The sequence below is a fragment of the Neurospora crassa genome, linkage group IV (assembly GCF_000182925.2).
Source record: "Neurospora crassa OR74A linkage group IV, whole genome shotgun sequence".
NCBI classification, from domain to species: Eukaryota; Fungi; Ascomycota; class Sordariomycetes; order Sordariales; family Sordariaceae; genus Neurospora; species Neurospora crassa.
The window spans coordinates 1,982,519-1,997,599 of record NC_026504.1 but is presented as its reverse complement, the minus strand read 5'-3'; the positions used below and the strand labels follow the sequence as shown (position 1 = coordinate 1,997,599).

At 52.9% G+C, this 15,081-nt stretch overlaps 5 protein-coding genes across 5 annotated transcripts; 2 read left to right on the top strand and 3 right to left on the bottom strand.

Moving 5' to 3' along the window:
- Positions 1-477: 477 nt before the first annotated feature.
- mus-8 (mutagen sensitive-8) lies at positions 478-2,192 on the bottom strand. The gene is made up of 4 exons (XM_959340.3): positions 1,828-2,192; positions 1,672-1,736; positions 1,364-1,588; positions 478-1,290 (listed from the first exon to the last, which is right to left on the bottom strand). Exons 1-4 carry the CDS (start codon positions 1,867-1,869, stop codon positions 1,167-1,169), a joined length of 456 nt encoding a protein of 151 aa, XP_964433.3. The 5' UTR covers positions 1,870-2,192; the 3' UTR covers positions 478-1,166.
- Positions 2,193-2,727: 535 nt separating this feature from the next.
- Positions 2,728-5,112, top strand: NCU09732 (acetyl-CoA acetyltransferase). Its single transcript, XM_959341.3, has 2 exons — positions 2,728-3,612; positions 3,674-5,112. Exons 1-2 carry the CDS (start codon positions 3,463-3,465, stop codon positions 4,814-4,816), a joined length of 1,293 nt encoding a protein of 430 aa, XP_964434.2. The 5' UTR covers positions 2,728-3,462; the 3' UTR covers positions 4,817-5,112.
- Positions 5,113-5,237: 125 nt separating this feature from the next.
- On the top strand, positions 5,238-7,491 carry NCU16773 (hypothetical protein). Its single transcript, XM_011396079.1, has 2 exons — positions 5,238-6,208; positions 6,284-7,491. The coding sequence occupies exons 1-2, from the start codon at positions 5,561-5,563 to the stop codon at positions 7,265-7,267; spliced, it is 1,632 nt and encodes a 543-aa protein (XP_011394381.1). The 5' UTR covers positions 5,238-5,560; the 3' UTR covers positions 7,268-7,491.
- A 234-nt stretch (positions 7,492-7,725) lies between these two features.
- On the bottom strand, positions 7,726-11,742 carry NCU09733 (SUN domain-containing protein). The gene is made up of 3 exons (XM_959342.2): positions 10,053-11,742; positions 9,767-9,996; positions 7,726-9,712 (listed from the first exon to the last, which is right to left on the bottom strand). Exons 1-3 carry the CDS (start codon positions 10,410-10,412, stop codon positions 8,872-8,874), a joined length of 1,431 nt encoding a protein of 476 aa, XP_964435.1. The 5' UTR covers positions 10,413-11,742; the 3' UTR covers positions 7,726-8,871.
- Positions 11,743-12,299: 557 nt separating this feature from the next.
- NCU09734 (hypothetical protein) lies at positions 12,300-14,457 on the bottom strand. The gene has a single exon (XM_959343.2). It carries the CDS (start codon positions 13,788-13,790, stop codon positions 12,516-12,518), a length of 1,275 nt encoding a protein of 424 aa, XP_964436.1. The 5' UTR covers positions 13,791-14,457; the 3' UTR covers positions 12,300-12,515.
- Positions 14,458-15,081: the final 624 nt, after the last annotated feature.

The window sequence follows — 15,081 nt, the reverse complement described above, 5'->3', positions numbered from 1 at the left end:
AAGATACCTCTCTACGTTGTCAATTCGAGCTTTCAAGAGGCTACCGCTCGCTGTAGGTAGAGGAGCCTAGCCAAGTTCAGCTACCCACAATATATAAACAACCTCACCCCTCATGCAGATCATACGCAAAGCGTCAGTCCTACAACATAAAATCGTACCTATGCAAGTTATGAGAAGTCTTCCAAAAGAGCCATGTAGAGCTGGGTAAGTCGGACCAGGACGTACCATACAGACTTGAGAACCTTGTTTCCAGATTGCAGGGTTAAAAGTGTTCGGAAGCCACGTACACTAATGCTCTCTGACGGCCGCCAAAAGCATCTGACAGCCCTTTAACCCTGCGTTTTCTGGGCATTTACGATAGAGGTAGTCAGCCTGTCTTTCACTCTCACAGGGACCCTTGCATCCAAGGTATGCCTGTTAACGTGAGCGTGTATTAAACAACGCCGCAGTTCGAAATGTGCACGCTAGACTTGACTCTCAGCCTTAGGTATAGGTGATATAAATCATGTGGATGTAAGGCACCAAGCGGGGTCATGTACACTTTCGTCAAAGAAACAGAGGAAAGCTGAGAAATGCAAGACTCTCTGGAAACTCGTACATCTAAGCCGGCCGACATAACATGGTGAGCTTTTTGCAATGAAAGACACTATGCCATCTCTTCATCTCTAAGACAAAAGAAAAGAACGCTATCTAGGGCTTTTTGGGGTGAGTTGAGGTATCCAGGGACTGCCCTCGCCAGATGTGCTTGTGTTGGTATGATACGAGCGCCTAAACTCCAAACCCGACAATCGCCCTAAAGAGTGAGAAAAACCAAGCACTCCCGCTCTCTCCATTGCAGACAAGCAGGCTGACTCTCAGCCATCAATAGGCGAGAGATGCGGATATTTGAAATACAACAAAAACGCCCCGAAAGAACGACGCCTCCCAAATGCAATGTAATATCACGACATCCGTTCCACCCTCACGCCCTAAAAGGCCAAACCGCCGGGTATCCTCGAATGTGGATCATCTCGCAACTCGTCGTCGGTCGACAACTGACTGTTGATATAGCCAAGAGATCTGTATCGAACAGCCCAGTGAGCAATATCAACACCGACTTGCAGCACCCAGATCAATCATTGGCTTTTTGCCATTGAGGGCCCCGTGGTGATAAATGTCGTCACTATTCAATCCTCCCAGCTCTTCTCAACAGTTTCCCGGACCCTCTTGTGGTATTCTTTGCGGTTGTCCTTGTATAGATTGGAGGCTTCGACGTTTGCAGGCGATCCTGTGTTCGGGTCATTGAGCAAACTAGTCAAGACAGTTTTGTCAGCATAATAACACAACGCAAAATGAACGTCAACAAGATATTATGCAGTCGTACCTCTGAATACTGGTAAGAACAGCCGCGACGTCGTACGTAGGACTCCAGCGGTTCTGAAGGATATCGAGACAAAGTTCGCCAGTGGCGTAAACATTGGGGTGGAACATCTCGCTGATGAACTTGACCGAAGGAGGCTTATTGGGATACTGCTCCTCAAAGTGCATCACCAGGCGGAAGGTGCCATCTTCGAAGGGCGTATCGGCGGGTCCGATGATCACGGCGTTCCTATATGGAGACTCATGTCAGTCATTGCCATGCCGGGGGTCGACCGCCCATAACGACACCGCAGCAAAGATCGTTCTCCTTACCATGTCATAACATTATCGGGTACGGGAGAGGCGGAAACACCAGCGGGAGGATCGGTTTGCATGCGCTGTCGAGGAACATGGTGAGTATATTGTGCTCATGGCGGCCAAGTCATCAAGCGGTGTGAACCCAACGGGGTGGCTCATGATGTCTCGCACCTTGAAGTCTCGCATGAGCCGGCGGCGGGCAGCGGTTGACATTTTGGCTTTGGTGATGGATGATGAAGTCGGCCCAGGCGTATGGAGAGAAAGCTACAAGGTTGATGGAGTACGTAGGATCGATGCGATACTTTGTTCGAAGTCGAGATGGGTTTCGTGGTTGGAATAGCGAAGAGACAATCAAACGAACTGATTTGAAGGGGCGGAGATGAATGACGGAAACCAGCAGAGCCAACAAGTGAACGCGCATTAACGACCGCTATCTTATCATACCCAACTGATTGCCCGGAGGGGGGCGTCACAAAGAAGCTAGGAGAACGCGCGCCGAGGGCAGGGGCAATGAACAGTGACTGCCCCGGTTGACAATTGCCGCCGGATTGTTAATAGCACTTTTCTGATTCTCGGCCAATTACACTTGGGTATGAAGCGACTGGTGGCTCGTGCGCGAGGTGACTGCCAGCTGATGGAATGGGATCACACAGTCACACACCTTCTCTCACGCCACCGCCGAATGGTTGTCCAGCCAAACATCTAACTAATCGAACTGACAAATGAATCCCAAGAAAACATCAGAAATTGTAGCATGACAGCCAATTGTTCGGGTTGAATCAGTGATTTGATCAAGCTGTCTCCTGTGGCATCCCCCGGCAGCTGCCCGAAAACACTTCAACGCCGCAATAGGATCGTTGCTTGGAACCAACGCAACATCTCAAACATATCGCGTTGGGAAGCTCGGCTTTTGTTCCCGCGTGTAAAGTGGTTCGCTTCTGCCCAACATCCAAAGACGCGCGCGGGATGGCAATTGCAGGGACAACCGCGACTGGGATAGATTGTTAAGTGATGCGAAACGACTCTTGAGCGTGCAGTGCCCTGGCCTTTTGATCCCTGATTTTATGCGGGCAGTATCCGGTACAGCTAGGTATGATGCCGGCGCTGGGCAACAGGAGGCTGCGGAAAGAGTGAATGAACTGCTTGGAGAGCATCCACCCCCGAATCGATCCGTTGACCGTTTCCCCTCCGCTACGGCTTCAACTCTGGCTCCATCTGATGTTTCTCCATCCGCCCGTGGGTACGGCACTCATGGGCTCATGACCCAAGCAGGGCATTCTTCAGTTGTTGTGGATGAGGAGCTTCCCCTGTCGGTCAGCGGCAGGCTCCACGGGAAACCCCGGATACCAAGCTTCTGTGTCCCTTGCGCCCGTTGGGGTCCCCGCGGAGGAACCACGGTGGCGGCCACTGTTTGGCGCTCAATTGGCGGGGTGAAGCATCGCTTTGGTGTGAATCCTCTCCACACATGTACCGTCACAAGCCGACCGGTGCCATCATGGCATCTGACAAGTTCCGAGGAAAAGAAAGCGGGAAGGAGAGGAAGAGACCACCTAGCTATCGCCTCCCCAACTGGTAGTTTTATTAATCATTTTTAAACAATAGAAGAAAGTCTTCCCTGTGATTCTGTCCCTACTCCCAATTATTTCCTGCTCCTGTTTTTGTGTTGCCTCTCCTGTTGTGCTGTTGTTCATTCCCCGTTCGGCCATCTTCCTTTCTTCCTTCTCGCCAGATTCCCCTCCGACATCTGCGCTGTGCAGTACCGCCCCTACGTCCTGTAACTCATCGTCACCAGCTTCCGACATCAGAATGGTTCTTAGCCACGCCAGGACAGCCGCTGGCTCGGCTTCGCGCACTTCCCGTGTCGCTTGCGCTCGTCTTTTTTCCACCCAGTCTGCTCTCCGCCAGCAGATTCAGGATGCCTACATTCTCAGTGGTGTGAGGACACCAACGGCCAAGGTAAAGCGCTCCGTAAAATCAGCCATTTCCACAACACAGCGCTTGTGCTAACGTCTGCCAGTTCAATGGCTCTTACACCACCGTTCCTGCTCCCAAGCTCGGTGCCGTTGCCATCAAGGAGGCCGTCAAGAGGTCGGGTATCCCCGTTGAGAAGATCACCGATGTCTACATGGGAAACGTCCTCCAGGGGTCTGTTGGCCAGGCACCTGCACGCCAGGCCGCTATCTTTGCTGGCCTTTCCCCCAACGTAGAGGCCATTACCATCAACAAGGTGTGCGCTTCCGGTCTCAAAGCTGTTGTGTTCGCGGCGCAAAACATCCAGCTTGGCCTAGCGGAGGCCCAGGTCGCTGGTGGTATGGAGAACATGACAAGGACGCCGTACTACGTTCCACGCGCTAGCGGCATGCCCCCCTTCGGTCACATCAAGATGGAGGATGGCATTATCAAGGATGGGCTGACCGACGTCTACAACGAGTTCCACATGGGCAACTGCGCCGAGAACACTGCCAAGAAGTTCCAAATCTCTCGTGAACAGCAGGACGAGTATGCCATCCAGTCGTACAAGCGCGCCCAGGAGGCTTGGGCTTCCGGGAAGTTTGCTGAGGAAGTTGTCCCGGTCACCGTTCCGGGCAAGAAGGGTGACAAGATCATCGAGGTGGATGAAGGCTACAACGACATCAAGCTGGACAAAGTTGCCACCCTCAAGCCTGCCTTCGTCCGCGATGGCACCGGTACCGTGACGGCCGCCAACGCCTCCACCCTCAACGATGGCGCCAGTGCTTTGGTTCTCGGCAATAAGTCGCTCGCGCAAGAGTTCGGCAAGGGCTCAAGGGTCCTTGCCCGTATCGTCAGTTCAGCTGATGCCGCTATGGATCCCATCGACTTCCCTATTGCGCCCTCTAAAGCGGTTGAGCTTGCCCTTAAGCGTGCCGGCATTAGCAAGGACCAGGTTGCCATTTGGGAGTTTAACGAGGCCTTCGCCGCGGTCATCAAGGCCAACGAGAAGATTCTGGGTCTCGAAGGCGCTGTGGTGAACCCTCTTGGTGGCGCCATTGCCCTTGGCCACCCCTTGGGTAGCTCTGGATCCCGCATTCTCGTTACCTTGCTTCATCAACTCCAGCCTGGCCAGTACGGTGTAGCTGCTATTTGCAATGGTGGAGGTGCGGCCACTGCGATGGTCGTCCAGAGGATCGAGTCGGTATAACCGGGAACATTGTGGAGTTGCGGATGGGTATTTGATGAATTTTTGTATAAGGATGAAGATTTGCAAAGCTTTGGAGTTGGTTGGGCTTTCTTTCATGTACAAATGGTATGATGCGCTGCCAGAAGCAGGGCCAGTCTGCACATAGTTACAGCTGCATCTTGTTGGGTCAAAGCGACAGAATGTATTTGAAGAAGTAAGGAAACTGCAGTGCCATGTTGTGAGCTTGATGATCTGGGTGATGCTGTAAATCCACAACTGAGCATATAAGTAAACGTGACCAAATTCAACTCGTGCAACAAAGATCCCAGGGTATTCACAGTTATAGCGTTCGGGTTAGGGTTTAAGCGTCCGGTCAGAAGACGAACGCGCCGCATTGAAATCAATGCAGCACAGTGCAAACACACTCACCTTAACTTCACCTTTGAGATCGCGCAGCTTCACCGAAACGGTCTGCACCTTTGTCTTCAGCAAATCAAACATCGAACAAGAACTACAACAAGTTATTTATTGCATCATTCGGCATTGTTACTCCAGCTCTAGCTTTTCCGCGACTCAAGTATCAAAATATTAGGTTACGACGATACATTACGACGCACCCCGCCATTCATCCTTCTACAAGATCACACTGACTTTCGCTCTTGGTGTGTGCCCTGGCGCGGCCGGGCCACGACCTTGGAGGAGGAAGCTGGGTTGAAAGACAACCTGACCGGTCACGAGCGCGTCATCTACAAAAATACCACAGCTATGAGCCTCATTGCGGAATTTCTGACCAGCATCCGCGGGTTCGTACAAACTCAAAATGGTGACGAGCTCCGCAACTGGCTGCTCGTCGAGCCGAATGTTGCCGCACATTATTATGAGCTTGGGCAACAACTAAGGTCAACTTGTCCCCCTAATTCTGACAATATCGAGAAGCTTGTTGAGAAGCATTTGCCAGAAGAAGATGACGTTCCAGAGGGACGAGGCTCGCCGTGGCCTGGCTTCAATTCGTTCATGGAGGAGTATTTGAAGTACTGGCGCGATGTAGACTTCAACGACATCGTCAAACTTTATGGCCGGCTCAGCGACCTGCTCATATCATGTGCAAATGCACTTGCTAATCCAACGTATGGCATCATGCTTCTACAAACCAGCATGTCTCTCTCAGAGGCGCTTTCCAAGTTGGTGATGAGCATCACAAAGGAGCCTCATCTGATGGCCCAGATCCAGGGTGACATGACTGGCGATGAAGCTGGCGAAAAGAAATCGATCGTCGAGCTTGCCGCAGATATCATTCAAAAGATCTTTACATCGTGTCTCACAGATCGATCAAGCACTCGCTGGTCACCTCCAAAGGGGAAGAAGATCGCCGTATATCTGTTTGCAAACTTGACACTGAAATTGCTGTTTGCTGTAAGTCGTCCCATTGCTCGTCCTTCTCGTAAGACGATTTCAGAAAGAAATACTCATGAACATACCCTCCTGCAGTGCGACAAGTCAAGACTCGCCGTCCAAATGTTCACCAACCTCTCTACAAGCGGACCAGCACTCTCCCTATATCCGGCATCACAACGCGTAACCTTTCTCTACTATCTTGGCCGCTTCAACTTCGACCATGGCCATTACATGCGTGCCCACTGGTGCTTTGAAGAGGCCTACCGGCAATGCCACCCGCAATTCCTCAAGCATCGCCGACAGATTCTGATCTATTGGGTTCCCTCGAACCTTCTCTTGGGACGTTTTCCCTCACAGATGCTTCTCTCGCGGCCTGAGGCCGCCGGCTTCGGCGACGTCTTCATACCAATTTGCGCTGCCATCCGGACCGGCAATTTCGTCGCCTTTCACCAGGCCCTCAACGCCAGCAGAGACTGGCTCTGGGACCGCGGCCTCTACCTCACTCTTCTCTACCGTCTCAAACCGCTCGTCTGGCGCTCCTTTACGCGCAAGACGTTCCTGCTTACATGGGAAGGCGGCGCCACCGGAAACGATCCTAACATGATGACCAACCGCGCCCCCGCCCTCTCACTCGCCGACCTTGTGGTTACCGCCACTTATGTCCAGAAGCTCCTTGAGGGCTACGTCCCCGTTGTTGCCGCTGCTGGCTCCTCCGCCGCTCTCACTACTCTCGTCCCTCCCCCAGGCGGACAGCCGAAGCGGCTGATGCCGTCGGAGGGCCTGATCTTTGGAAACAAGCAACCGGATCTCGACAGCATGGAGTCGATCGTCGCGGGCTTGGTCTACGCGGGCCTACTTAATGGGTTCATTGCTCGCCAACAAAAGAAGTTCGCGGTCGAGGGCGCCAAGCGCAAGGGCGGAAACGCGGTGGCGGCCGGTTGGCCGTGCCCGTATGAGAGTATCATGGACCGGTTCAGGGAGGACTACGAGGATGAACTGGCGGCGGCGGATGCAGGTGAGACAAACGAGCCACCGGGTGAATTTGAAGATGTACCGGGGTGGGTGAAAATGGGTTGATGATGGGAGGTGCAAGAGGGACTTAAGGTGCTTAAACATGAAGAGGGAGGGACGATTATTGCTCTATTATCTTTTCCTTTGCTTCTTCCTTTGTTATCCTGCTATAGAAAAGCCGACATGACGCTAGACCATATCAGTAAGGTATTTGTCCTATGGACTTTCATAGGCCATACATATGTAATATGATGTTTTCCAACTCGACACTATCCATAAACGTGAATGGCAAGTTGGCTTTGCCTCAAATTGAAAGGTCTGGACTGTGTGGGAATGTGAACTGATGCGATGACGATTGTTATTTTAGTACGAGCTCGTATCAATTCCTTGATGAAAGGGCCCAGAGCCAACGTGGAGCAAGGAGCTGACAACCTTGTCGACTATTACGGACGTGTATGACAGTACCCGCCAAGGAGAAGTCACCAAGTGGTACCCGCCTTGTGTTCATAAATGTTTCAAGTGGTGCCGGTTGAAGATTTCTTTCTTGCAGTGCCTTTTCTTCCTGTCCATACTACTCTCCTCCTTCTCCTTTTTCTTTAAGGTTAACATTTCCCCCCTCCCAAGCTCCGAATCCAGGCGAAAACAGTCACCTCGTCATCATCTTCGGCATCGCTATTTCGTCTTAATCCAAGCTTCGATCTTGAGTAAACCGTCATTATCACCATCTAGTGTATGATTTCTGTCAAGATTTGGGATTAAAATATTCGTCGTCACGAACATCTTTTGCTCTTTCATTCAGCGTCACATCTCGAATAATATCCAATGCCCAGCCCAGTCCTCCCGAGCACATCGGCGATCGAGGAAACCCTTGGTCTACCAGACTTTTCCAATGCCTCCGGCCACAGAACCTCATCATTGTTCGTGTACTCTTCCTTCTCCCTTTATCACGTTTCGACATCCATCATATAATCAAACCGTGGCCTCCCACCTCCCACTTTCCAGCCGCATCCAATTTCCTCCTCACGTGTTGATCACAAACAACACTCAAGGATCATTTTTTTTCAGAGAAAGAAAAACATAACCAAGAAGAAGAAGATATCGTCAAAAAAATCGCTGCACCGAACGCGCAGACCTAAATAACCAATAGCTTCAATGGGGGTATATCGCCGAACAGAAAAAAAGATATCCTCGTAACAAACATCAAGACCGAAATTAAGTCGTCGAATGATAAAATATGTCGCTTGCAGCAGCAAGAACAACTGGTGCAGGGAAGAAAGGCGCAAGATGGCAGCAGCCTTTAGCACGCCAATGGGGCTGCAGAAATAACAATAGACACTAGTGTAGGTACTGAGCGTATGTATGGGGTGTGTTTTTAAAGAAGTATGTGGGTTTCTTTTTTCGGCTTCCGGGTTTTGACGAGTTCTTGCTGACTGGGCGGATGTGGTCGTTTTGGAGAAGTATATCATGTCAGGTCATTGCTATTCGTCGCCGTTTTCCGAAAACCGAAGAAAAGAAGTAAAGGTCAGGTACAATTCGACCGGATGTACCTCGTGTATCGGCCGCGAAATATGGTGAAGAGGATATTTCAACGTCGTATACAAAGAAAGCAAAAATCAGCCTCCTGACAAACACCAGGGACCAAGCTTTGAAAACCGCGTGGAGACAGCAGTTTAAAGAAGAGTTGCAGCTGCGACAATGGCGACAACCAAACCTGCAATGGCAGCGCCACCTTCTTGAGCTGCACCGTCGTTCTTCTTCGATGTGGTTGAGACAGGTGCGGGCTTTTCGGTTTCCGTGAGTACTGGTGCTTCCGTTGTCTCGGAGGCTTCGCTGGTAGGCGTGGAATCGGTGCCAGTCTCCTTGAAGACACCACCCCAAAGCGCGGGCTTCGAGGCAGACGGTGTCTCAGAGGACAAAACAGAAGACTCTTCCGCGCTGGCTACAGAGGATACTGGAGCTGATGATATGCGAACCGAAGAAGAAGAAGTGGTGGGAGGAGGAGGAGGAGTTGATGTGGTAGTGGGTGTCTCCATGGTGCTGGTGGTCTTGGGCGGCGGGGGCGCCTCCTTAGTTGAGGTAGTCTTGGGAGGGTCAGGCTTTCTGGTGGTCGAGGTCTTGGGCTCATCATCGCTGGAACCATCGATGTTGAACACCACAATGTTGGCAGTCTGCCCTTTGGGGACAGTGACAACGCAGAACTGAGCACCGCCGACACCCTTGGTGGAAACTGGGCTTTCCAAGCCTCCAACACCATGCTTGGAGGGATCGATGGAGCACGGCAAACCATTGCAACCTCCAGCGGGACACTCAATCTTGACACCAAAGCTAGGCTTCGTTTTCTTCCAATCGCAGTCCATGTAAATGGGATTCCAGGCAATCTTCAGATATGTCTCGCCCGCGGAAACGGTGTTTGCTCCAGCAACATAGGGACTCCAGTTTCCGATGGGCTTGCCTGGGCTGCCCCAAATGCAACCCTCGGCAGAAGAGACGCCAGGCGCGTTGATATAGTAACTGCGACAGTCAGCTTCAAGAGTCACAAACACTATCATCTGTGGGTATGCTTACTGCGCAGCGGTTGAGTCCCAATAAGAGGGTCCAGGCACAGCGATCTTGGACTGGCCCTGGATGTCGGTGGGAATAATCATGGCCTCATTACCAGGCAAGACAGTTTGGCAAAAGGACACAACCTTTCCAGCCTTGTTAACTACCTGAACGGCGCCGGTTCCATCCACGCAGTATGGCTTGTCGTCGAAGGCCTTCTCAGGCGTTCCTTTGTTGCAATACAAACCGCCGTTCTTGATCATGCATCAGCGCTCCGAATCTCATAATGTTGAGATATGTATCAACTCACCATTGACTGGGGATAGACGTAGGTCGAGTTTGGTTCCCACTGTGCCATAACCTTTCCAGGAACGCACGCATACGGGCACCACTTTCCGTCTTCGCATGGCTCATCGGGGCTCATGGCGAAACCATTGTTCATGCCTCCCGGGACATATACAAGATCCGGGTGGTCGGGCAATGAGCATTGGGTTTTTCTCTTTTGCAGCTGAGGCATCTCAAAGCTCTCAATGGTGTCCTCAACACGACTGTGTCTCCTCGTGGGACGTTCATGGAGATGGCGATGACCCCCATGACCGGCAGAGACAGGTTGAGCACTGAGAAATAATGAGGCCGCGCCAAGGGCGGTCTGGAATGTGGAGAGCTTCATGTTGGCGGTAGGGGTTGGTTGTGTCTTCAATATCCAATGGTCGTGGAGCCCAGCACGTCAGGATATGAACTCTGATACAAAGTCGGCTGTCGTTCAACTGATATCCAGCCCTGGCACTTTCTCTATTCAAAATTCAAGCCGGTGTTCATAGGACATAAAATCGTGATAGGTCGGGTCGGAACGATCGTGAGAAGATTTGACGGACATCAGAAGCCGAGGCGTGTCGAGCTTCGGAAGGGCCGAGGTCAACGAGTGTGAGGCTCCAACCAAGGTCTGTGGAGGGAAGAAAGATGGAGAGGGCGACAGAAAGAGAGAAGAGAAGGCTTGTCCCGGGGTTCGGTGCACGAGGGGTGGGGGAAGGCCGGGCTTAAACCCCAGACGGGGAGAATGGGATGGGATTGGGATGGGTTGACGAGGAGCCGAGCATGTCGTAGTCCATGTCGTGCCCCATGTCCTGGCGTTTTTCACTCAAGGTATCTCCCCCGGGGCGGGCCAGCAACAGAAAGCTGTGTGGAAGGGGAAGACAAGCTACCTGCAGGTCGCGATAGACTCAGGGGGTGTGACCAATCAGCGAGTCTACCGCTTTGGGGTCCCTGGGCGCCTCATCTCGGCACTGAGTGGGCTGCTGGGCTTGAGGTGGCATCGGTGGGTGATGTCCCATTGTAACGGGTTCATGCCAGGAACACCTCTTTTGCGACCAATGAACGGGGGGTGTTGGACATTGCGCCGCTAACCCCAGAGCGGCCGATGAAATGAGGACTTTGTACAGCGATTCCATTCACGGCCATTGGGGAATGAGATGTGACTGCCGACCAGTGAATGCCTGCTCTTTTGGACGGGCGTGGCATTCCTTTTCCAGGATGTGTACACCTCGCTTGTTGTTGTCGTCCACCCTTTGGGGTTGGGACCTTTTCCCCAAATCTCCACGGCGATCCCCACGGTAAGCGATGACGGGAGGTCAAAGAGCAAAAGGAGGCCCACTGGAACAGGGCCCGGGTCTGGAACTCCTACCTCAGAGAGTCAGAGGTAATTTGGCCGATTTGGGGACTGCCGGTAACCAGGGAATGACCGGTCCTGACGACTGAATACCGGGCAACACGACAAGTCTGAAGCTGATTTACACTACATCTGGCGACCCGGGGTCATTGGCGACGGTACGCAGTCGGACGGCTCTCAGTACAAGTGTCCGGGTACACCGTTAGGAAGCACTGTTGGTAGGGATTGCTGGCGCCGTCGGTCGATCAAAGTATGGTAATTTGTAGGAAATCCGAAAAGGGAGCGACAAGTAAGAGGTATGCAACGGTAACGCAGTGTGTAGCGCCACGGGCGGGAGGTAGTGTGAAGTGAAGATGATGATGATGTTTGAGGGCATTTCTTTGGATGTGATGGGAAAGTGGGAACAGGAAATAGTGTACGTACCCCTGTCTTGCAGCGCCAGTCCGTGCATGATCTGAACTCCCCCATCCCTCACTCCAACTTTTGTCATCGACTTCCACCTGACTTGTCGGACAGGTTCATCGGAACTTACCGCTTCTTGCCCGCCTGCCCACAGCAGCACTTTGATGCGCGGAACATGAACATTCCACTTTGTTTGCTTGCCGGAACCACTTGAATCTGACAGCCGCGGCTACCAAAAGTACCTACAGAAAGGCGTCTGCAGATCACCGCCTCAGAAGGAAGCTGTCAAGGTTCAGAAAAGGGTGAGACGGGATGTCAGGGGAACTGGCGGTGTCCAACCCTAACCCCCATCCAACACAGACTTTTTATCTCGACAACTGCCCCAGGCAACCATCAGAATCATCTGTACTTGGGAGGTTCCTTGACACACCAACCAGACACCACTCACGCGTGTCAATTCATCTTCGCCTGTTGCGAGCATCACTATCCAGAGATTCGAAGAGCAGACGAAATGTTGAAAGGTTCAAATGTCCATTAAAAATAACTATTATCGGGATATGACTAGGTAGGTACCGGGTATCCTCGCGTGCACTCTCATCCCCCATGTCATTAAATCCTCCTCCACCCCACCAATTTTCTTGTTTACCAACTCCTCATTCAACTACATTCCTGCAATCATGGACCCGTTTCTTCACACCCAATTATTTAAACGCGGTGACCGCCGCCGAGGGAGTTGAGGACGGGCACGCCGCCCTTGACGCTATCGAGGAGCCCGCCGACAGAGTTGACGAGATCACCCCCGAGAGGAGCGCCGTTGATGGAGGGAAGACCGGCAGGATCGCGCGCAATCTTCTTAGTGGCGTCATTGACGATCTTTTCGACCTGCTTGACGACATCGCCCCCGACAGGAGCGCCGTTGATGGTGGGGAGGTTGGCAAGACGGCGCGCAATCTTTCCAGCGGCGCCATCGACGATCTTACCGACCTGGTTGACGACATCGCCCCCGAGAGGAGCGTCGTTGAGGGAGGGGAGACCGGCAAGACCGCGCGCGATGTTCTTGGCGCTATCGTTGACCTTTTCGGCGGCGGCGTCAACCAGGGAAGGGACGGAGGGGACAGAAGGGACAGAGGAACCCTCGGGCACGGTGGCCTTGGCGTCATCAATGATCTTGCCGGCGGCCTCAGCGGGGGCGGAGACGGCGGCAGGAACAGCGGAACCCTGGGGCACGGCGGCCTTGGCGTCATCAACGATCTTGCCGGCGGCTTCACCGACGGAGTCGGCGGTAGGGACGGAACCACCCTCGGGGATGACGGCCTTGGCGTCATTAATGATCTTGCCGGCGGCCTCAACGGGACCGGAGGCAGCGGCAGGGACGGAGGAACCCTCGGGTACGGCGGCCTTGGCGTCATCAATGATCTTGCCGGCGGCTTCAGCGGGAACGGAGGGGACAGAGGCACCCTCGGGCGTGACGGCCTTGGCGGCATCGTCGACCTTGCCGGCGACCTCAGCCGTGGTAGGGATGGTGGGGATGGAAGGCGCGGAAGGCGCGGAGGGCGCCTCGGGCGCGGCCTTCTCGTCATCGTTGACCTTGTCGGCGGCCTTGGCCGGAGCGGCGGCGGCATTAGCAGGGGTGGCGGCGCCAGCAGGGACACTAGCAGCGGGGACGCCAGGGGCAGCGTCGGCAAAGTCGGCAAAGTCGCCAAAAGAATCGGCCTCGGCAGCAGGGACGGCAGCGTCAGCGGGGGCGGCGGCGGCGTGAGCGGAAGTGGGAACCTCAGAAGCCCCATCAACCGGAGGAACGATGTCCTTCACCTGCTGCACATAGTGGCCCGCGACGGGAACGTTGTCAGAGACGCCATCGAGAGCAGCCTTGGCCTGCTGGACGGGCGAGAAACTGTTGGAGCGGGGGATGGCGGCCGCAAAGACGGTGGAGGCCGAGGCGGCGAGGAGGTAGGCGAAGAAAGAGGTGGTGGTCTTCATTTTGGATGGTGGTGGTGTTTTGGTTGGTTGGGTGTTTAAAATGGTTATGATAATAAGTAAGTAATTTAGTGGCTGTTGGGTTGGTAATGAGTGTGATGAATGAGAAGCTTGTGTTGATGACGACCTAAGCTTGGAAACGGGAGGGAAAGAACGGGCTTATGTAGTTGTTCTTCTCGGTGGACTTGAAGTCAAGATCATCATTCTCCCAGGGTGGTGTGGGAAAACAAAGTCCGGACGCGCTTATTCCAAACCAGACCCAGCGAGTGTCCGGACCTTTTTCCACACCACCTGTCTCCTCCTGTTCGTCCTCCAAGGGTAATGGAACAGGAGATGTGGGTTGGATAGTGTCTCCATCCATCCATTCATCATTCGGGGAGGTGATGATGAGATGCCGACTGATACTCTGACCGCAAGAGCAGAAGATGCTGTGGCTCAACATCCGTATCGTTGAACTATTGACCTGGCGGAGTGGCTTGAGTTGCGTGGGTTTGGCGACTGCAGTGTAAGGCTGTATGCTATGTCGTTCACTTCGTTGAGCCACCTCCTGAACCCATGTTGCCAAGGAGCAAGCGGTGGCCGTTTGTTTTAGACATTGATCCCTATCAATGCGATGAAACCTATCAATCTACAGGGACGTCAAGAGGTTTTGCGAATCGTTCAGTCCATCCAGCGAAGATCTATGTTTCACACGGACAAAGGTGGGCAAACTAACAAAAAATAAGCTCAGTGATATATGGATCCTGATCGACATGCCAAGGACGTGACACTCTGGTACCCGGGAGCTGGCTCCGGACGGGGGGTGTGCATAGCCAGTAACAGTTTTGGTGGGGATTGCTGCCCTTTCTGTTAGTGACTTACACATCCCATTCACGGAGCCACCCACGTACAGTAGCAGTCCTATGCGGCTACGATCAGTTCTCCATAGAGACTGCGGGCCTCTTTGATTGGGTATCACACTACTTTCCTTTCCCATCAACTCCCCCATCCCCTTGAGATTAACGAGTGGAGATGTTTGCGGAGGAAACACTCATATCATTCATAAGTAAGTTGACATTGCAAGGCGTCTGAGTGACAACCCCGTACAGCTTCGTGGTCAATAACAAGCGAGCGAACCCCTTGAATCTAGCTTTGTGTCTTGAGTGCGGCGATAGTCCCGGTGATGAGTTTGTTCAAATGTTGAACGATAGTGGTGGGAGGTAGTCGGACATTAATTAATGTTGATCTGTCACAAGTGAAAACATGTTTCATCACTACGACTTCTGCATAGACAATCAGCACGTGGGTAAAGGCC